Source organism: Photinus pyralis, unplaced genomic scaffold, assembly GCF_008802855.1.
Source record: "Photinus pyralis isolate 1611_PpyrPB1 unplaced genomic scaffold, Ppyr1.3 Ppyr1.4_LG2, whole genome shotgun sequence".
In the NCBI taxonomy this organism is placed as follows: domain Eukaryota; kingdom Metazoa; phylum Arthropoda; class Insecta; order Coleoptera; family Lampyridae; genus Photinus; species Photinus pyralis.
This window is the reverse complement of record NW_022170403.1, coordinates 38,729,812-38,752,011: the sequence shown is the minus strand read 5'-3', so window position 1 is coordinate 38,752,011 and position 22,200 is coordinate 38,729,812. Positions and strand designations below refer to the sequence as shown.

General features: G+C 37.8%; 2 protein-coding genes across 2 annotated transcripts in view; one reads left to right on the top strand and one right to left on the bottom strand.

The window, feature by feature from the left end:
- Positions 1 to 2,517: 2,517 nt before the first annotated feature.
- The window catches only part of LOC116163992 (angiotensin-converting enzyme), a 68,972-nt gene continuing 49,289 nt past the window's right edge, over positions 2,518 to 22,200 (bottom strand). Inside the window, exons 9-10 of the mRNA XM_031478119.1 lie at positions 8,235 to 8,375; positions 2,518 to 2,925 (exon numbers count right to left, since the gene is read on the bottom strand). Of these exons, the coding sequence (XP_031333979.1) occupies positions 2,610 to 2,925; positions 8,235 to 8,375 (457 nt within the window). The 3' untranslated portion in view covers positions 2,518 to 2,609. The remainder of the gene's footprint in view (positions 2,926 to 8,234; positions 8,376 to 22,200) is intronic.
- On the top strand, positions 8,795 to 10,344 carry LOC116164127 (skin secretory protein xP2-like). Its single transcript, XM_031478258.1, has 2 exons — positions 8,795 to 8,953; positions 9,140 to 10,344. The coding sequence occupies exons 1-2, from the start codon at positions 8,939 to 8,941 to the stop codon at positions 10,238 to 10,240; spliced, it is 1,116 nt and encodes a 371-aa protein (XP_031334118.1). The 5' UTR covers positions 8,795 to 8,938; the 3' UTR covers positions 10,241 to 10,344.

Genomic DNA, 22,200 nt, shown 5'->3' with positions numbered 1-22,200 from the left:
ATCTACTAATGATCATGATTGTATAAACCCACCAAATTATTTAATGACAGCCAATTAGTTGATTCGGGACCAAAGTCCACAGCCGAGACGAGAATACATTAACACTCATCATAGTACGTCCGAAAACCAAGGGTAAAATGACACACATGGATTATTCGCCGACTACAACAACCGGCATTTGATAAGCACGTAACATACCCGTAGGCGTTGTCTCCGCAACCGCCCATCTCAATGCAGGGCGGCGGATGCGTACATGGTTGCATATATCTTGATTATAATATTATTATTCAAAAATATTTAAAATTATTGTATCTGTTGTCCAGTTTCAAGGATATAATAATCTTTATATATAACATTTTTCTGTACGTGTGTTGTGACTGAATTACTAAACGGCTGGACCAAGAGCTGGACGGATTTTGGTGAGATTTTTTATGTGTCTCTGTGTGTCTCCGGATGGTTTAGATTCACAGTTGGTCCCGATCGGATTACTTCTTTTTTCGTTGATGTCGCACTCGATTATTTCGAGTACCGATCGATAAATGCGCCAAGTCAGTTGCGTCGCCGTTATCAAATATCCGTCAATATCGAGCGTGGGAAGGGAAAATCTAGTAGTCCTACATATCGGGTGAATATTTTAAAACCGAACATAGGGAATTAACATAAGAAAAAGGTTTTTTATACCTTCGATGTTTATTCCACTCTTAAATACATACTTGTAGTAGGTATTTGTCATTTCAATCCTTTGAAACAGAAAGAACACAAAAAGTCAATTTTCATAGGTTACTCTCAAGTAATTTTCATAACTTATTTTGAATAAAAACTACGTTATCAATGTTTTTTTACGTAATTTATGTATCAGTAGAATAGAGGCACCTTACGGCATCTTTAATTTTGTAACGTCACTGTTTCTCGCCGTAGATGATTTAATCTTGATTAATTCATATCTTTGTTAAAGTAAAATAGGTTCTTATCATAGCTAATATTTCGTGTGGTTTGTATTTTGGGTAAGTCTCTTGGTTTTATTTTCGCTTCAATTCGAGAGATTAATTTAATTCTCAGGGTCGATGAAAGTCAAATACATTGATTCGGAATATTTCGGAGATTTAATTGATTGTTTCTGGATAATTTCGTGGAATTTGGACTTTGATTTGATCAATTACTTGATTTCGCGCTTTAATTGACTGATTGATTTTGCGGTTTCGCACTCTGGTCGATCGATTAATTTGAAGTTTAGTGGACTTAATTGAACTAATTTAATTTAGTTCTTTCGTTAGACTATGATTTTGATCAATTAATTAATTCTGGCATGCCATTTAATTATTCATCTTGGATTTTATTGTCACGAGCCCTGTACTGTCTAGATCTAGACCACGCGGATGACGTAATCTTCTTATCTTGAATAAAGTAAAATGGGTTCGTACCCTAGCTAATATCTCGTGTAATTTTTACCTATGGTAAAATTCATTTTAGTTTAGCCGAGATCAGAACTAGTTTTTTAAGTGCATGATTTTTTTCAGAATTAACCTAATTAAAAAAATTAAAACTCAACATTCTTTACAAGGTCTTCCAGGTCTTGTTCCATTTGTTACAATTGACTTCGGTCTTCCTTACTAATTCACTACTACACTAATGTTATGTCCAATTTTTTAAGTTACTTATAAGATTTGCATCTCAAAGAAGAGCCGTGTCTAATACATAATCCTTTAGATGTCTATATCTACATAGTATTATTTAATTATGGTTTCCAGTAGTTTACGACGTTGTGTAATACGAAAGTTAATGAGACACCTATACCTACTGTTCCATTATGGATCTTATATTGTTGATTTACCATTCGTAACCTTGAATCTTTTTAAATAGGTACCTGTATGTATGTGAAAAATCTAATTCCTTTATAACTTTCGACAAATGCGCAGTCTGTGGCATTGCATTCAATGCAGTCAACATGGAAACCAATTATGCGGTCTTTTTGTCCAAGGCTGCCGACGTCTTTGTTATCTGTAATAAATATATTTAAAATACAACGCAAAGCAGTAAGGATTATTTCTCAGCTTGGGTACAGAGAAGACTGTCGACATGTTTTTATACAACATAAAATTTTAACACTGCCTTGTTTATTTATTTATAATTGCAAAACGTAATGAAGTTCGCTTTATCACTGTGATATTTATCAGTATGATACTCGTAATAAAGATCATGTCCTTTTATCCTTTTGTCGTCTAGTTAAAACTCAGAACAGTACTGATATTATTATTTTAAAAAAATGCATAATTTCATTCCCCTTAATGTAAAGTCACTACAATATAATTTATTATATTTATTATTATTATTATTATTTGTTATCTGTAATAAGATTGTGATCACAGCTGAATTAATAGTCATCTGTTTTGGTGAGGGGAAACGTACATTCGCACTTGGATCAATTTCTTCTTCCAGCAGAGATTAGAGTTTCCGATACACTATTGGATTGGCAAATTTTATCATAAACAGTACCCAGTCTAGAATTTTCACATAAGGTATTTGTAAAGTACGGTCTCTCCATGATTTTCTTTATTACTACGCTTTACAAAAAATATTATAAATAAGTACAGCTTTTACACATTTAGTCATCATCGTTTCAATATATACAAACTGATACTGGCCCAAATGCTAATAATTAATACAGTATATGATTGGAGTGCTGCGTATGCTCCATTGTAAAATCCTCCATAAACTTGCAAACCTGCCGTTTCAATACTTTGCTTGCAGTAATCGCCGTCATAGACCCACCCTACGTATTCTTGCGTCCTTAGATTTTCATTTCGCAACCAATCTTCCAAAGGCCTAAAGTATTCCCTCATTGCATTTCCGTCTAATCGGCTCTCCCCTATCGCTTGAAAAAGTACTTCATTCCATGGCAAAGAAGAACCTTTTTCCATAAGGCGCCTGTAACATTAGAAACAAAGCGATTGTTAATAAATTTCGATGAATCAATTTACACCTACTTAAAACAAAGTCACTTTCTTTTGGCATTTAAGCATATATCCTCATTGTACGTGTAATAATTTTCTTTTGAAGAATACTAGTATTATATAACGATTTTAGAAACAATAGCTATTTCTCAACAGCACAACGGAACATTTGGCAAACATTTCTTCAAACAGATGTGAGAACATCAATTAATTAGCGCACTATGTATTTTTATGTAGCGTGCCCACAGTGCATAATTACAATGTTACCAAAGAATAAGGTCTTGCCAATTTCAATTCAATTCAATTGAGTAGTAGTCAATTCTAAGAATTTCCTGTGTAGCTGGCATTGAAACTTATCTTATTATTTCGCATTATAATGAAATTCCCTTGAATGCAAGTATCATCAAATCTAAAAATCTTAACCGTTTCTCCAGTAGTTAAAATTTTATCAATTTAATTAATAAAAAAAATCGATATATTTTCAAAAAGTTCATCAAAAACTGGGCCAACGGGTACGAGCAGTAATAATAATTAAGAGTTAATTAAATTAAATATTTAGTGATATTAATTTACTTTTGTTGAAGTTATCGCAACATTTAACATAAATGCACACTTTATACGAACGTATGAAGTTGTTTTCATTGTTTAATAGAAAAACCTGGCAATTGGCCCCCTTTATTATAGATGCAAATAAAAATTTATGTCTTCACATAATTATTCTTTACTTGTATGCAAATAGAGTTTACATAATAAAGTTAATTTCTTCTTACACACAACCTGCTATGGGAGAAATGATGTAAACGATACACATAAGATTTTGAGAAAACAAACTGTGTGCAGACATAAGCGTGCCTTAAATTTAAGTAAATATAGAAATAGAATACCTTTTTTACTACACAATAGTCACATGAAGATCGACTAAAATCGTTATTTGTTTGTTATTTGCGACATTTTCAATTAACTACATGCAAAATTAGATGACTCACTAATAGGCGGGGGACACTTTGTAACCCGAAATCTTCAAATGAGTTGTGTGAAAAGTTATTTGAAAAAACCGTTCGACAATTTGTCATCAAGGATCTACACAACAAATTTCGTGGAATTCTCTGCATTTTCGTTGTCCGGCCAAGAATTTTCAAAAACTAATTCCAGATTCGTGATTTTCATATTCAAAATCCTCCAGATACCAAATTTCTTCGAAATCAGATTTTTTTTCGCATCCCCCAAATAGGGGTGCGCCCTTCCGTATAGGAATTTTGAAAACATTTTTTCAAAATCGGATTGGGCATACCCAAAAACCTATTCAAAGACGCGCCACCCATCTTTGTAACTCTTATGGTTGCTGAGAAAAAAATTAAAGAAGAAATCCAAATTTCACCACTTCTTTGGGGGTGGCTTCCAAACGAAACACGTTGGACCCTTGGTTTATTTGGAAAAAGTGCTTGTTTTGATCCCCCTATTAGTCAATTTTTTTTACATACGGTCATATAACACCCTGTATACAGTGCGTGTCCCTCCCTTTCTGGATGGGAAACTGTTTGAGATATAGAGCTGAAATCGGGGGGGAGGGGGGGGGGGCTAAGGTATGATCAAATACATGACAAACTGTTTCTTACGAAAAATTAAGTTCTAAACTTTAACATCTCACTTGTGCGCGAAAAAATTAAAATTAGTTTTTGTAAATTGTGACCATACATTTTTTGACCAATACGATTAGACGACGCGCCATTTTAGCTGGAGAGAAGTGGAGACATGACACTTTGGTGATGGACTGCAAGTAAAAGACCTTCAAAAAGAGTATCACAACACTTCCCTTTCAATAAAAAAAAATTAAAAATGGCGCATATACCATCTTGTAATTTAGAACTGTGAATTTTATGGCAAAAAAGTTGTATTTTATACCTTACTTACCCCTTCCAATTTTTTACGTAATATCTAAAACCGTTTCCAACCTAGAAATGAGGGGGCGGGGGGACGATTTACGTCCGCGCCCTATATGTTAAGTTTGTAACAGTTATAGTCTGAAAACATATGGGAAAACTGTAAATGTTCGACATTGCAATAAACAATTGTTTTACTGTTTTGGAAACGAAAGAGAACGAAGAGAACCGCTTAGTGAAACTCAGACCTTGAAAAGGTTCGTAAGGGGTTCGCAGGCTCTAGTAGGGACATCCGAACTAAGCTGCCTGCGGGCAGAGAGAGAGAGAGGATCTCAAGACCACTCAGTGCAGGTATGAGGACAATATTCGAGGATCTGAACGTGGATTTTCTATGGCAACATGGAGGGTCTTCCTGAAGTTGAAAAGATAGTAAGATCCTTTTGAAAGACCCGAGGCAAATGGATAGCACTCTGAGGCTTCCATGCGGCACATATACGTCTCCCGCGGGTGGGACTCTAACATGTCTCCTGGAAACACACCTCCCAGGTTTTGGGAACTACGTAACTTCGGAGCCACCAAAAGGAACTTCTCGGATCGGTGCAAGGCCAATTTGAAAGTAGCTGCATTCCACGCATTCAGCCTATTTAAGAACGCAGGACCGGACGGGTGTTCCCGGCTCTTTGGAGCCTCCCTGACTTTATGGTATAAACCCTAAAGCTCAAGGAAGGTAAGAGTTGTGTACCTACAGAAACCGGATAGTGCCAAATATGACATGGCGAAGGATTACAGGGCCATTAGCCTATCATCGTTTCTTCTAAAAATGGTGGAGAATCTGGTGGATGCATACATAAGGAATGTGGTACTGGTTAGACCTTGTAGGTCTAGGGTAGATCTATTGCAACATGCTTATACAGGGCTGATATGACGGCTTTTCACCGCCTCATGTGCAGGCTGAAAAGCGGAATGTCTGGTGGGGTGGGGGGGGGCGGAGGAGTAGCCCTGGGAGCGTTCCTCGATCTCGAGGGTGCGTTTAACAACATCACGTTTGATTCCATTAGTGATGCTGGTGAAGGCTTTGGCGTTAATGGGTCAATAGTAAGATTGATCCGCACCATGCTCGGAAGCAGGGTCATTACATCCTCAATTAAGATGACAGAGATGAGCTCATCGGTCACTTGAGGGTGTCCCCAAAGTGACATGCTGTCTCCACTGCTGTTGTGCCTGGTGATGGATGGGCTCCTCCGTACCTTGAACGAGGGGGGAGCGTATACACAGGGTACGCGGACGATCTCGCGATCGTCATAACTGGAAACTTTCCAAACACAAAACAATTAGCTGTCGAAGTAAAAGCTCGGAAGGCTTCCATACGGCTATTGCGAGGAGTGGAAGGACCGAGCCCCGAGGCATTCTTGGGCAAGGGCGGACCAGAAAGGAAACCCTCAGGTCCGATCCCCTCCTCGCAAGAAGGGATGTGATCCGGACTGTCTTACTAATACCAAAATGTGGCTGAACTCAGATCGCCCCATGCAATGACAGTCAGGCGGCCTTGTCAGCAGACAGGTTTCGGTCGGCTACGCCGCTTAATTGCAGGCGAACTCTAGATGAGTCTAATAGCTAGGGTAATCTTGATCTAGGTGTCAGCGCACTGTGGAATAGGAGGCAACTAGAGGCCGGACGAGCTGGCTCGCGAAGGCAGTGGTGGAGCCTTCTTCGGGCCCGAGCCTACCCTAAGAATTGTTCCCTCCGTTATCACGGCCAGAATGGAAGACTGGGGGACCAGTCAATTCTAGGCTCAGTGGCAGTAAGCACTTCCGCCCCTTGCCAAGAGTCTAAGCTCCTAAACCTGAATAACGGGCGATCAAGATCGAGTTGCTGTCGAGTCGCGGTCGCCTTTGGAAGTTCAAGTAAAGTACGATTTCCCGTGTACATAAAAATTCCAAAGGTGACTCGATCGCATAGTAGAAGCCAGATTAGGAAGATCACCTGGGTGCTACACCTGACGAGGCTCTGGAGTGTCAACTATCACCTGCATAACATTGGGCTTGTGGCACGTGCAGATTCTGTGGCTCAAATTGAAAATTTAGGCATTTTTACACGCTAGTAATATAACAAAAAATACTACGCACCTTATCTGTTTATTTATTAAATTGGTAGGTATTCATTTTTAGGCTAAGAGAAAAGAAAAACGCAGTTCTTTAAAATACTCAATCAAGTGGATCTAACAAACTTAAGGATGCTAAACAGTTATTCCGTAACTAGCAGTACAATTCTATAATTAGTGCATTAAATTGGGTAGCATTTAATTACCACTTAATTAATTACCATATTAATTTGTTGGGCTAAGTCGCTATGTGGAGATAGCGATGACAAATAAATAATTTAAAAAACCACAACTAGGAATGGTTGGTAAACTGCTTGAACCTCATCTGGTGCAAATGCAGAAATATTTACAGGTGAAATAAAACATGTTTGCAATAAAAGTCAACTTGTATTGAAAAAATGTAGGTAAGAAAATGAATGAAGTACTTCTTCCGTTTATTTCGTTACGTATAATTACCGAAGTGGACAATTAATCATTTTTATTGCAACATGCTGTTACTAAATATTGTTCAGTAAATTGGTTTGATAAAATCACCTTTTGTTTGTTTTGGGTGTAGGTACACAACAGGTATCTATTATAAAATTTTGTAAGTTAACCTCGGGTAAAACAACAAACATAATATACAATGTATCTTTAGGACGTTAATTACGTTTCCAAGATATATTTTCAGTTTTCTAATTACCTACTTACTTGAACCTTTCAACATAAAATAATAAGTAACCCACGGTGTCTATTCCAGCTATCCATATAATCGTTTGCAAATTTCCAATTCGTATAAAATTGTAAAAATTCACACATGTGTAAATAAGTGCTCTAGCTAGAAAGTAAACTTGAGGAATTTATACATTATATTGTGCAACGGAAAAGTAAGCAAAAAATCCGAACAGGAATTAGTCAATCTATAATTGCCGTTTAATTTCACACAAAGGTGGTACCTACCTATTATGTTGTGTGACCAAAACCTTGAAGTATTGTTAGGAAAAATAGGAATGAACTGATAAATTGATATAATTACGAATAGTGAGAGGTTGTGCATACTCAAGGTCTCTGAAGGACCAGTAATCTAGATTAAGTTTGCATCACAGTCCGTCTTATTACATGCTTTCACATTGCCATAGAAATTGTCGTTTATCTTCTTACTAACAAAGTTATCATAATTCATAAGCACATAAGCAGCTAAAATGTCAGGCTTGTTCCGGACTTTATAGAACTTCCGTTCGACTTATTTTTTTAATCGATTTGTTAGCGTTTGGCATCCAATAATTGTTTATTATTATTATACACTAATGCCCTATTACTTACCTCAATACAAGACCCGCTTCTTTACTGCGATAAATGTCACACTTATGCAGTGGTTGATTGATGTTTAATGAATCATATTGTCCGGCTGCTCGACACAAAGCTCGATATAGTTGAAACTGTAGTAAAGTGCTAACGAAAAATCTGAAATAAAATTATAAAATTTAAATTTAAATTAGCTTTCCTTTTGTATTGAAATAAGTTATTTAATGCTAAAGAAAAAGATATCAATCACCTGTGCACAATAATTAATATTGACCTTCATCAAACCATTCTAAGGTCTTAAGCCGCGGTGTAATAAAAAGGAAAAATGTAAAGTTGCCGAAGGTTTTATTACAAAAGCACAAATGACTCGCATTCAAATTAAGACATTTTTTTATAATATCCTTTAAAGTATCAAATTAATTCCGCCGTATTTATGATTTTGGAAGAAAGTGAGGCGTCATATATTGGACAAGTGTACGCATAATCTAGTATTACGTAAAGGACGCATGAGCTGGCCTCGTATTTGACTGAAAAATGACTTTCTCAATTATGGAAAGGGAGTTACTTTCGAGCGGGAGAAGACTTTGACACAATGTCGCTTATGCCTACTTAATGGTGGTGCATTAATATCCCCAGCGAAAGTGAAACGGAGGTATAAAAGTGGGTAAAATCTTAATAACCCTATACAGTTCACATCTTGAACTAGAAGCATCAACTGACGTATGATGAAAAAATTGGTGAGTTAAATGCAAGTGCTAATGTGTACAGTGACAGTGATTTATTTAGTGACCCTATTGGATTATTATTTTTATAGTGACACACATTTTAATTTTTGACTTACTAAATCCAAATTTCATTCAATCGATTTCTAATAATTTAAGTTTTAACATCGTCAATTTTATTAATTTCATTTTCTATTTCAGCTGTTATTTACTATCTTAGTCCTAGCCGCAGTGGCTGTAAGGGCTGAGGCGGAGGAGAAGAAAGAAGTTGACAGTAGCGATAAGAAACCAACGAAACGTGGACTATTAACATTGGGTTATGGATATGGTGGTGACTACGATAACGGATATCTTCTAGGCCAAGGAGGATACGGATTGGAAGGAGGAATTACTTTAGGAACCGGTTTAGGCCATTACGGATATGGAATCGATCTAGGACACAGCACCGCAATTGAAAAAACCATAACCCTTGTAAAAGGAGTACCAGTCCCATACCCAGTAGAAAAACACATTCCGTATCCAGTTATAAAGAATATCGCTGTACCAGTTAAAGTACCAGTACCACAGCCATACCCGGTTGAAAAGCACGTGCCATATCCAGTCAAAGTACCAGTTAAGGTGCCTGTTCCCGTTCCACAACCCTACCCAGTTGAAAAAATTGTGCACGTGCCAGTCCATGTTCCAGTTGACAAACCATACCCAGTAAAAGTTTTAGTACCACAACCATATCCAGTAGAGAAACACATCCCAGTTCCCGTAAAAGTGCCAGTTCCACAACCATACCCAGTAGAAAAACCAGTCCCATTTCCTGTCAAAGTACCAGTTCACGTTCCACAACCATACCCAGTATACAAAAATGTCCCAGTACCCGTAAAAGTCCCCGTCGACAGGCCCTACCCGGTACATGTACCTCAACCTTATCCAGTTGAAGTTATTAAGCACATTCACGTTCCCGTGGACCGACCAGTACCATATGAAGTCAAAGTACCAGTAGACAGGCCATATGCTGTTCATGTAGAAAAACCATACCCAGTACCAGTAAAGGTACCCGTACCTGCCCCGTACCCAGTAGAAAAACCTGTCGCTTATCCCGTAGAAAAGCCCTATCCGGTACCAGTAAAAGTTTTAGTTGACAGACCCGTACCTGTGCCTATAGAAAAACACATTCCTTACCCCGTAGAGAAACCATACGCCGTCCCCGTTAAAGTGCCAATTCCATACCCTGTTGTTCACACCCCCGTTGTTCATGACGCTCCAATTGCTCACAACTATCATGGTGGATATTACGATTACCACCACTAAATTTGAAATGTTCACACTGTGTGTGTTTAATACGCAATCTCAACCCTAATGTATTTATACCGTATTATGTTACTGTAATAAACTTCTTGTTTTATTTTTTTAAACTTTTGAATTTTTATTTGTGCTAACGGATCGCACACTGACCTACATCAACAGAATAGGAATGATATTATAACATTTCCTAATGTAGAAAGTGAAATTAAGGCGATTACTTTCATAAAATCATTAATGTGCGTGCTCCGCCGTGTATCGATAGACACTGATGACATTTTAATTCATAAAAGTAGGTAGGTAACCGGAAATGGTGCTGTTATACACATGGACATAACCGAGTTCTTCGGATTACGTCAGTATTAAACGAATATATAGATGTAATTTCCATACAAGTCAAGGAGCCGCACTTTTCCGCAATATCCGGCTTTTGTTTCTTTATTTCTGTGTTATTATTTCAAAATTCTATTTCGCGAAATAATTATTCACTCATTCATGCGAGTTCATAACAAATCGGCCAGCATTTAACAGTTGGTCAAGTGGAGGCGAAAACTGATATTTAATAAACGTGTGTAACTCTGTACAGATCCAAAATTGAAACGAGTCAATTAATTACTATATGAAATTGTGCTCTTAATTACCTGTCCACATTTCGCTTACCTTGAAATTTTTAAGCCGCGCACCATTAAATTCGTCTGAGGTAACGAAGTATAACTAAATAGTGTTAAGCAAGAAGTTGGACATACATTTTTGTGGCTTGGTTCTTTCAAGGTCGATTTTACGCAATATTAGTTGCTGTAATTTGGTATTTTAGCCCAGTGGCATTTGCGCTACCTGGAGTACCAAAGAACTTGTAGATAAAGTTGAAAAGTAATTAATGGCGGAGTAATTACAGGAACAGGTAGCGGGTAATTATAAAAAGCTCTTGATGACATACAAATGTACACGTATATGTATACCTATTTGAGATTAATTTAAAATTATTTCATAAATGGACTAATTAAGCTCACTTTGCAGATCTACTTATTTCTCGCTAATCTCATCTAATGTAAATGTAGGTTATGTTGCAATATCTACAGTGGTAATTAGTAACATTGAAAATAAGCTAATTTTGTGCGTATCCCATAAGATTCAAATCTAATCGTACAATATATCCAAATGTACAGGGCGGTGCGGTATATTTTCTCAATATGATGCAGTTTTCGAGAGGAGTAAATATTTTTCTTCAATTTCATATTTATTTTGAATGGAGTTGAAAGGCATAACTTACTGATGTTAATGAAAGATGTTCAATATGACCACGTGTTGGGTATACAATCGGCGAATATGGAAATTGTTTTAATAATTTTTGTTATTTCAAAAATTTACTTAAAATTACATTTCTAATCAAGTTGATCAATTCATCTTGTATAGTGTATATTATTGCTTAGATAATTTACGATACCATTTGTCACACTCGCGTTGAACTCTCCTAATATGTTCTTCCATAATTGGAGTCAGAAATCAATTCTATCATTTCTAGGAAAATTCAGTTATTGGGTTGAACAAATTTTTCAGTCGTTCCATACTAAGGATTGTGAGGCTAATAGGCTAATTATTGACATAATTCTTTTTAGAACCCATAATTTTTTAATGTTCAGAGACAATAGTTTTTCTCTGCTCCAACTCAAGAACTGACGGATATAGGCACAGATAACGTCAATAAAAGTGGCAATAAAATTCAAATGTACATTCATTTCTGGAATCTGAAGTTTGATCGATTTTTAGAGAAGGTTGGCACCCTAAAAGCGTATTTATGTTACCGTATAAACAATAGGGTAGATGACAAATTGTTTAAAACCGTTTGTAACTGTTCGTATACCTCTACTATAACTTTAAAATATGATATTTCAGCAAAATATTATTGCAAATTGATGCAATTTGAATGGTAAATTTGTATTGTAGCGCCAGAACGCTGTTTTGTGGTAGAAGTTCGTCTTTCATGGCGAACGGACGTGTTTTGAGCGAGCTCCGGCCTTTTTTAGTGGGTTTTTGTGTTTGTATAGATTTAAAAATGTATTATCTCGTGCAGTCGGTAGCGTACAAAATTTGTAATTGTTTAGTGCTTATTTCATCGAAATCGGTTCAGTGGTTGAGATTTTACGAATTTTTACAGTTTTAAGTTTAATCTCAAGATTCATAACGCGCGAGACTAATTAAATCGTGAGAAGACAGGGCAGGAACCTCCAATCAACAGGACAAAAAAGGGCGTAAAGCTAAGATAAGTGCTTACTTGCTTACTTACTCACTTACTTACTTAGAATTAAGGCTAAATTTAATTTAAAAGTGAACAAAGGGGAAAAGATAGAATAGAGAGGCGCAAGTCACTGGGAGCTACATTGAATATACCTACTTCGAATCGGGGTGGAACAAATTGACCCTTGGGAAAGGAAATATAAACTTGTCAACCGGAGACATAAAGAAACTAAGCCATAAATTACAATATTTAAGCTCTCAAATTTCGGTCTAATAGGCATGATTGACAAAAAAGGAAACCTTTCTTACCAAATTTCAGCGGCTTTTTTTTCCTGTTTTTTGCGCTTTTTACTTTCATTAGTACCTTTAGTTTAGAGTCTCCCAGACACAATAGAATATACGGGGCGGTCAAAGATAGACTGAAGGGGCACGTCTCGGTGACTTAACAATTAACTTAACTAAATTATCTCTCCTAGGTATCTCTTTTAGCGATCAATAAACAGCACCCACCACCCAAACCAGGATTAAGACCTTAAAGACAAGTACTCGTAACAGCGATCAAATAGAAGTGCGATCAAAAGAATACATCCTAGAATGCATCAGTATAAATAAGGATGGGGACTGCCTGTTTGGAGCGATTGCGCACCAACTGAGGCGACTGCCAGTGACATCAGAGCCTCACAGGAAATTAACCAAATGATTAAAAAAGAAATCAACGCATACATCAGGGAAAACCTGGAAGATTTCTACCCACAATTGATAGGAGACGTAGGCGGATACGTGGAGGGAAGAAGGAGAGAACCAGCAGGGTTGCGGAAATCGTAATCAAGAAGCACCGATGCATTGAGGTGGAGAAATTTGAAGGAAAAGCAAGAGTATATCCATGGCCCAAATCAAGATGAAAATAAGAAGACTAACAATCATAGGATGCCACATCCTCTCGGACAAAAGAGGGCAGGCGGAACTCAGAAATCGAAGTGAAACAACAACAAAAAAATGCGAAAAGAACCTGGGTATCATACTAGGCGACTTCAATGCACAACTAGGCAGACTGGACGGAAGTGAATAGGAGGAGGGGAACGGCAGCGACCTTTAGGAACATGGTACACCTACATGGACTGAGGGTAGAAAACATATTCGGCAAGTCCAAAATGGTAACATGTAATCAAAGGAAATAAGCGTCACGAACACAGCAGACATATGGGCAAAAACAGTAGGATCGGACCACAAAATGGTAAAGGGGAAAGTAAGGAGGGGGGAGGGGAAGAAGAGAACAGGTAGGAAAGGACAAGGAGCACAACGGGGAAACCGAAGGGTGGAATGTGAAACTTCTGTCAGGGGAGAAGAAAAGAAAGGAGTACCGAAAGCAGTGGTAAAAGATTAGAAGCAAAAAGGGGATGGGATACCATATGGAAAAATATCGGCGAAACGATCAAAGAAGCAACAAGGAAAACACTAGGGAAACAGAAACCGCCCATGTGACCGAACAGAAAGCGGGCCAAAACCCACACTAACCTGAAACAAAGAAGAAGCTAAGGGAAGCCAAGGAAGAAGAAAACAGAGCCTATGAGCAACACGAAATCAAGGAATTCGCCGAGTTCGCGGAGAACATCACCAAACTCAGACCAATAGAGAGGAATACGGAAATGTAATGGTATAGGCACATCAGAAAATATAAAAGGAGGAAACAAGGGGGAAACAGAAAATATCTCGGAAAATATATACCAATGACAGCGTGGGCGATGCTGGGACTACCCAAATTCCTAATCAACAGAACCATACACGCGTGGCAAAGGGAGTATACTAGTATACAATGGTTTTGGAAGAAAACCGTACACCAAAAGAAAACCAGGGGGATCAAACAAGGATGTCCGTTTCCCCAAGGCTCTTCGCAATAGCACTTGACCACGCTATAGAACAAACAAGGATGGTGGTGAGGAACCTTAGCATAGGCGACCAATTACAACTACCGACATTACTGGCGTACGCGGACGATCTACTCGTAATCGCGGATAATTTATAAGACACCGAGGACTTCGTCCAGGCCATCGGGATACCAGGTACACCCGGAAATGGTGAACCTACAAATATACAACGAAAAGAGCTACATGATGACAAGAGTGCCAGGAAACAACACCCCCAGTACAAAGAAGGAGAGAAGACCATAGCCGGGAAGGAGATAACCATGAAGCACAAGAATATATATGGGAACGTATGTACATAAGCAGCACCCTCAGCAGGCACAACGCAGTGAAAGACAGAATATCCAACGCATTCAGAATCACACACGGAATCTGGAACTTCATACGAGCGAAGAAAATACCGGACAGCTTGAAATGATGATTTACAACACGATCGTAGCACCGACAATCTTATACGGAATTAACACTTCAGCGCCAACAAAGAGCAACAGACGAACATTGAGGAGGGCGGAGTGGAAGACACTCAGGATACTGAAGAAAACAGCAACCTCACAAGAAAGCAGAGAAGAGAACTATTAGAGGAAAAGACGATTGCCAGGAGACTGAAGATGAGGCAGATGAGATACTGGGGACATACCAACAGGAGGAACAAAGACCATATCATACGAGCTGCCAAGATTCTATGTGCCTCGGAATGGAAGGTAGGCCGACCCTGCCAAACATGGAACACCACCATAAACCAAACGGTAGAGGTCTCGGGGATTACCATGGGAAGATGGGAAGAGAATGGCAGAGACAAACATCAAAGGAAGAAAGAAAGCAGAAGAATACTGGAGGTGGAGGAAGAATCAGCCACAAGGACAAGTAGCCAAGGGGAGGAGGAAAAGGGGACAGAAAGTAATGCGGGGAGAGGACAACAATAAAAAGAGCCTACGAGGGAAAACAGGGAAGGGAACGAGACCAAAGGATAGGAACATCGGAAGCCAATGAACGCCCGGAGAAGAAGCTATCACTAGAAAGCAGAGTTCCCTCTAAGGCAGAATACCAGTGGCGAAGCTGTGGCCGTACCCGTTCGGGTCGGATAACACCCAGTTAGCCACCCCCCCCACAACCCCCCCAATCCACAAAATCGACCACATTGTTTGGCATATGTCGCGGCCCAGCGCGATGGCAACAAAGTAGTGGGGAAACGTCCCTGATAGTGTCTACGAGGAACGCATCCTCACGACAGTTGACTAAATCCTGGGAGAGGCGGCGACGCCAGGTATATGTCAAAGTTTCAAGTTTCAAGCGCCAGAACGCTGTTTTGTGTCATGGCGGTGTCTGTGACGTCATAGTTCTGACAAGTGACAATTGTAATTATAAACACATAACCCCAACGTAAGTAGTAACTATGAAAACAATATGCCATGTCGAAGATTTTCTCACGTTAAACAGTTGAAATGGGACAGGGAATTAATTCTTGATAACCCATAGGGTATAGAACGCCTCGAGAAGCTAACTAACTACCTGGCCGCCGAGTATATCAACTTTACTTAAAGTCACATGATTTTATGAGTTAAAATTGCACTATTGTTCGGAATGATTGTAATAGTTTCTAAACCGCAAATTATCCCTTGTAAATGAAGGCTACAAAAAACCTCAAGACACGGGTTTAAACTCCCACTACTGTTCGAATTTACCGTAATAGTTCCCAACTCGCGATTTTACACGTTTGATTTATACGTACTTCGAGTGGCGTTTACAATGTATGATAAACTAGTACAAAAGTGGCATTGCGATTTCTTCAATAACTTTGTTGCGAAGTAAAAGAATGACCTTCTGTAAACGAACGATTGTAGTTAAAGGTTTAAACTTGAATGAAGTAAATTTTGTAACAAATTGTTATCAGTGTGGGATAAAAATGGAAGATATATATGGCTGTTTTTTAAGATTCTTATTTCTTAAAAAACAGTGTAAGTACACGAATTAGCTAAATATGCAAATGTCGTAACATTATATGTATATGTGAATGAATCATTATCTCAACCAAAAATGTTGACTCTAAAGGCCGTTATTGTGGAAAGAAAATTTTTGTCGACATCTATTGAACTTGAAACTGTATAACATTACGCAACAATACGATGCTACATACGTTGAAACTAACGACATTTTAAACAAAAATGGGCACTTCACAAAACACGGCCTTCACATGTCCGCAGAAGGAAAACATTGCATCCTAAGAAGAGTCCACCAACTTCTCAAGTCAAATGCTCCATACCCTCCTGGATTACCTTTGTCAAATGGATTGCGATTTAGAACCATTGGTAATTTAACTTATATCATTCCCTTAACTAGTGAAGCCCAAAATACTAATAATACATTAATTGATTTAAACGTCAACCCGTCGACCATCTAGTTGATTTAGTAAAATTAAGTACAACTAACTCTAAGGATAAGGTAATAAAATCCTGTACAAATCTAACAAAGAATGAGATCGCCAAAGATAAGAATTTGGATTTCAAATATTGTAATAGAAATTGTCTTGATTTATTTTATAACCGTTGTAATGACTACCCTGATAAGGATTCTGATAGCACTAAACTAGGTATAGGGAATTCTTTTGGTGTACTGCATTTAAACATTCAAGGGTTGGCTAACAAAATGCTAGACTTTGAAATTTTTTTGTCTCAGTACACAAATTTGGATGTTTTGTGTGTAAATGAACACTGGCTTGCCCATGATGACCAAATAATTACCTGTCAGCTTAAAAATTTTGTAGTTGGCAGTCATTTTAATCGCAAGTGTTTTCAAAGAGGTGGGGTAATGATCCAAATTAAGCCTAGCCTCAGTTTTTCCAATTTACAGTTTGTCACTGATTTAAGTATAGAAAAAGATTTCGAATGTTGTGGTCTTCAACTGTTATCCAATTTTACATGTGTAATATCAATTTATCGTGCACCGGCAGGCAATATGGGTGTCTTTTTGACGCAGCTTGAACAGTTACTGATAATGCTTTCTACGAAAAAGCGGGTTATCATTTGTGGTGATTTCAAATTTACTACTGGATTCAAAAGATGTAAAGATGTTTGTATCATTACTTAGCTCCTTTAACTTCACAAACTTTGACACCCCGACAAGGGTCACAAGTACATCAGAGACGTGCATTGATAATATTTACACCAACTTTGATACATTTTGTTCAACCAAAAACATTTACATCGATTTTTCGGACCATAATGCCTTAATACTCAACATGACAGGCGCCGTCTCTAAGATACACTACAATAAACACGTGTACAGAAAGGGAAGAAGTAAGATAATTTCTTTAGCAGTGTGCTAACGAATACGGATTGGTCACAAATGTACACAGCTAAACATGGCAAATTTGATATATTTTATAGACAGTTTTTATGTTGTTTTAATAAATCGTTTCCTATAAAAAACCTGCGCTCCAACGTACATAAGAAAGGATGGATTACTAAGGGTATCAAAAAATCGAGTAAAACAAAACGGGAACTGAAGCAAATTGTTAATCATTTTCCCGATCCCACCTTAGTAAATTACTATAAGTTATATTGTAAGAAATTTAAAGACATAGTAAGGGCCGCACGAAGAAATTATATCGCCGCTGAAATTAACAAATCTCCTAATGTTATAAAAACAGTAGGTATGGGAAGTAATTAAAAATGATTTAAATAAAAAAAAACAGAAGCTAGGGAGAACTTAAACTTGGTTGTTAATGATATCAAACATTATGACCCTGCTGTTGTCGCAGATTGTTTCAATAGTTACTTTGCTGATGTAGGTGTCTCCATCCAAAAGAATATAACTCCTATTCCAGGAGGGAAATTATTAATGCCCTCGAATAGAGGTACATCTTTGTTTCTTAGTCCTATTACACACTCCGAAGTGGAATCAATTATAAAATCTCTAAGAAGCACATTATCTACTGGATATGATGATGTCCCACAAAATATTATTAAGGTCGTTGCTAAATTAATTTCGAAGCCACTCGCATGTGCCATTAACGATTGCTTTGAAGCTGGGGTTTTCCCAGATGTCTTAAAAATTGCTAGAATTCGTCCTCTATTTAAATCAAAAGATAAAACGAGGGTAGAAAATTATCGCCCAATTGCCATTCTGTTGATTTTTTCTAAAATAATCGAGAAAGCTTTAAAAAACCGTATTATTGAATATTTTAGACAAAATGATCTTTTTTGCAGCCAACAACACGGGTTCATACCCGGCAGATCTACTAGTACATACAGCTCTCAATAATTTAATGTTAAATATTTTAACTGGTTTAAAAGGGGAGAAGTGGACAGCTAGTGTTAATTGTGATCTATCTAAAGCATTTGATGTGATTAATCATACTATTCTATTGAATAAATTATTTCATTATGGTATTAGAGGGATAGCTTTACAGTTAATAAAATCATATCTAATTAACAGAGAGCAATTTGTACAAGTTTCACATACCGTAAACGGTAGCAACACTTTGATGGAATCCGACCGACGGCTTGTATCAAGTGGGGTGCCTCAAGGCTCCGTCTTGGGACCTTTACTTTTTGTCATTTTCCTTAATGATTTGCCATTTAATTTTTGATCACTTGAATCAGTTTGCGGGGTATCTATGTATGCCGACGACACTAGCTTTGTAGTCACTGGCACGTCACAGTCACAACTTTCAAATAATCTGATACAAGTATTATCTCAAGCACATCGTTGGTTCTCAAATAATCAATTGCAATTAAATGTCAATAAAACCAACATCATTGTATTCGCGAAAGATATTACGCAGTTTGATAATTTTAATTTTGGTAATGTTAAACTTAGTTTTGTTTGTAAAATTCTGGGCCTTGAATTTGATAATAAAATGAAATGGCGCCAGCATAGTTCATCATTAATTTTAAAACTGAATAAAGCGTTATTCTCTCTCCGTCATCTAAGACGCTTATGTCACTATGATACATTAAGGAGTGTATATTTTGCATACTTTGAATCTCATTTACGATTCGGTATACTATTTTGGGGAAACTCAAACCTTATGAGCAATATCTTTAAGCTGCAGAAAAGAGCCATCCGCATATTGGTTGGCATAGGTCCGCGGGAGTCATGCCGGTCTCATTTCAAGGAATTAAAAATTGCGACCTTATACAATTTATATATTATTGAATGTGCAGTGTTCGTCCACAACAACATTCACCTGTTTGTTGCTAATGCCAAGGTTCACAATTACAATACAAGACGTGATAGATTTAATATCTTGAATATCTGAAAATAAAGTGGCGGAGGAAGGTAACTATAAAAGGGACGTATGAGGGGGAAAAGTTAAAACTGAAATTCGTTTAGATTTTCAAGAATTGAACACTTGTAGCGTCGAATGTGTACAGTGGTTGTCCTTTAGTAGCAACACTAGATCTTCCACACTTGCATTTACAAAAATGTCTGAAAGTGCTGTAGGTATTAAGAAACAGGAAGCCTGGAAGCACAATCCTGTGGTTTGAAACACTTGATACAAAACCAGCAGTTGAAAATTTGAAACTTAAGCCTGAATGCTTAATTAAAAAAGTCTTCGGTGATCCAGCCCTTTTCTGAACAGGAATACAGTATTTCCTGGTGCTAAAGATGAACATTGACGGGACGTACATACCGGAGACACTAAAGGCACAAACCACCGTTACATTTTCGCTTCTTTCCCGACTGGTAACGTAGCCAATCTGTTTGGGATCCTTTTGGGTATAAATCTTACCAGGATGTTGCAGTGTAGAGATCCTAGTTTCACCCACATTGAAAACTTTATTTGGACCAAAATTATGTATAGCCAAAAGTTTCTGTAGGTTATTATAAAATAATGATACCACCTCTTTGTTAAAGGCCGATATTCTATATTGATGCGCGTTGTCTCAGGTTTCCGTAACGGCATTGGTGAATTTCTTTTAAGAAAACCTGATAACCAGTCATCACCAGCAGACTGATTGGATATTGGCACGAATGTTGCACCCATATGAAATAAACTATTGCAAGAAAGTTTTCAAGAAATGTATACGGGGTCCGAGACGGGGACTAACTGATTGGACTAACTGAAGCCTGCAAATGTGATGAAATGGTAAAGATGAAAACTACATATATATAGCATGGGGAATGTTGTTTTGATTAAAATTCTGGATAGCAAGACTAGAAAAGTTTGATCGTTCACAATAATTGGAGAAAATTACGTCAAAATCTATCGAAAATACCCAGAGTTCAGACCAAAACATATGCCAGAAACTAGATTTTTTGTAAAATAGCAAAATGGAAAATGCAGAAGTGTAATGGGAGTACACACTATTAGCAGTGTTCCTGGAAATGATGCATCTTTCTTAAAATTCAGTAATTCAAAAGAATAGACAGGTCATTCTTTAAGGTGCACTTCGGCTACACTATTAATTGATGGAGGAGGTAATATTGAGTCGCTAAAGCGTCACGGGGCCGGAAATCAAGTAGTGTAGCGGAAGGCTACATAGAGGAGTCCTTGCGAAATAAAAATGAGAATGCAAATAAAATATTAAACTTGAATGAAATTATAATAACCGGAATAAGTTATAATAACACCTAGTGCCAGCAAGACAAATGTTACTGATTTTCTGCAATCAAACGAGATGCTGATAGCATCTCGTTTGATTGCAGAAAATTTAACATCGTCTGCGCAGACTTCTACAGTACTGCATAGTTTTAATTTTCAAAAGGCAACATTGACAAATTGCACGATTAGTTTGACAAATAAAAATGACATTTAAATTCCTATTTTCATTGTTGTTTGTTATTATTTTAGCGTTTCCCCCCGTGGAGAGAAAAGGAAAAGTAAAACTGTGGCCGGCGGAAAAGTTGCATTTTTGTTCAATCCGGTGCCATACTGTATATCATATCTCCGTTACCAGTGATCAAGTAGAATGTAGTAGCGTACCTGGAGTCTCAGTGAGAACTATCACTTTCTCTTTGTGAGTACCGAGTTTCGACTCTACCAACAGACGCATTTAGTCAAGACCCTCACTTTTCTTTTTGTGAGTACCTACTTCCGACATTTGCTTCTCGCGACATTCACATTTGAAGTGTGGACCTACTGACAAGCGCGTCTGCTCCATAATTTCCATTTGATTTTCGCGAAAATGTGTTTAATTTCATTTATTTATAATATTAAGATTTCGTTTAAAAAAGCTCTCCATAAGTTAGTTCTACAGATGCACAAATGAACCTATCCGTACGCCCATTAGACTCACTTTTATGGGAAGTTAAAAGTTCGTTAAAATATCTTAGTAAATAAATACGTTGGAATGCGCCTGCGCAGCAACAGAAAGTTATTTACCATTATTCTTTTCTCCCACCTTACGTGCTCAACTCTATTAAATACAAAGAAACGCATAACGTGACGCAGTGGTTGCGCTCACCGATGCTATTCGGGAGGTTGTGGGTTCGAATCCCACTGCCGACTGCTCTGTCTGGGGTTTTGTCAGGGGGTTTTCCTCAGACATACGTAGCTTCGCATTATGTTGAAATCTACGAGGCGAATGCTGGAGCAGTACTCTCCCCCTCAGCACCCTACTAACCGTTCCCATCCCTAACTTTACCCATCCTTACAATCCCGTTCTCTGGCTGAAGAGGGCCAGGAAGCCCTGAGCAGCCCGCCTCCGGTATCCCTGTAGTCAGGGGTGCCAGAGGAATGAAACACGTTGGCCTTTTTCCTTTTTGTATAAGTACTTCTACCAGGTCTGCGTGCTGCGATCTCAAACCCCCAAACGTACCGACGGACGGGCGGACGGCATTTGCGCAGACATCAGCTGTATTTTTTAC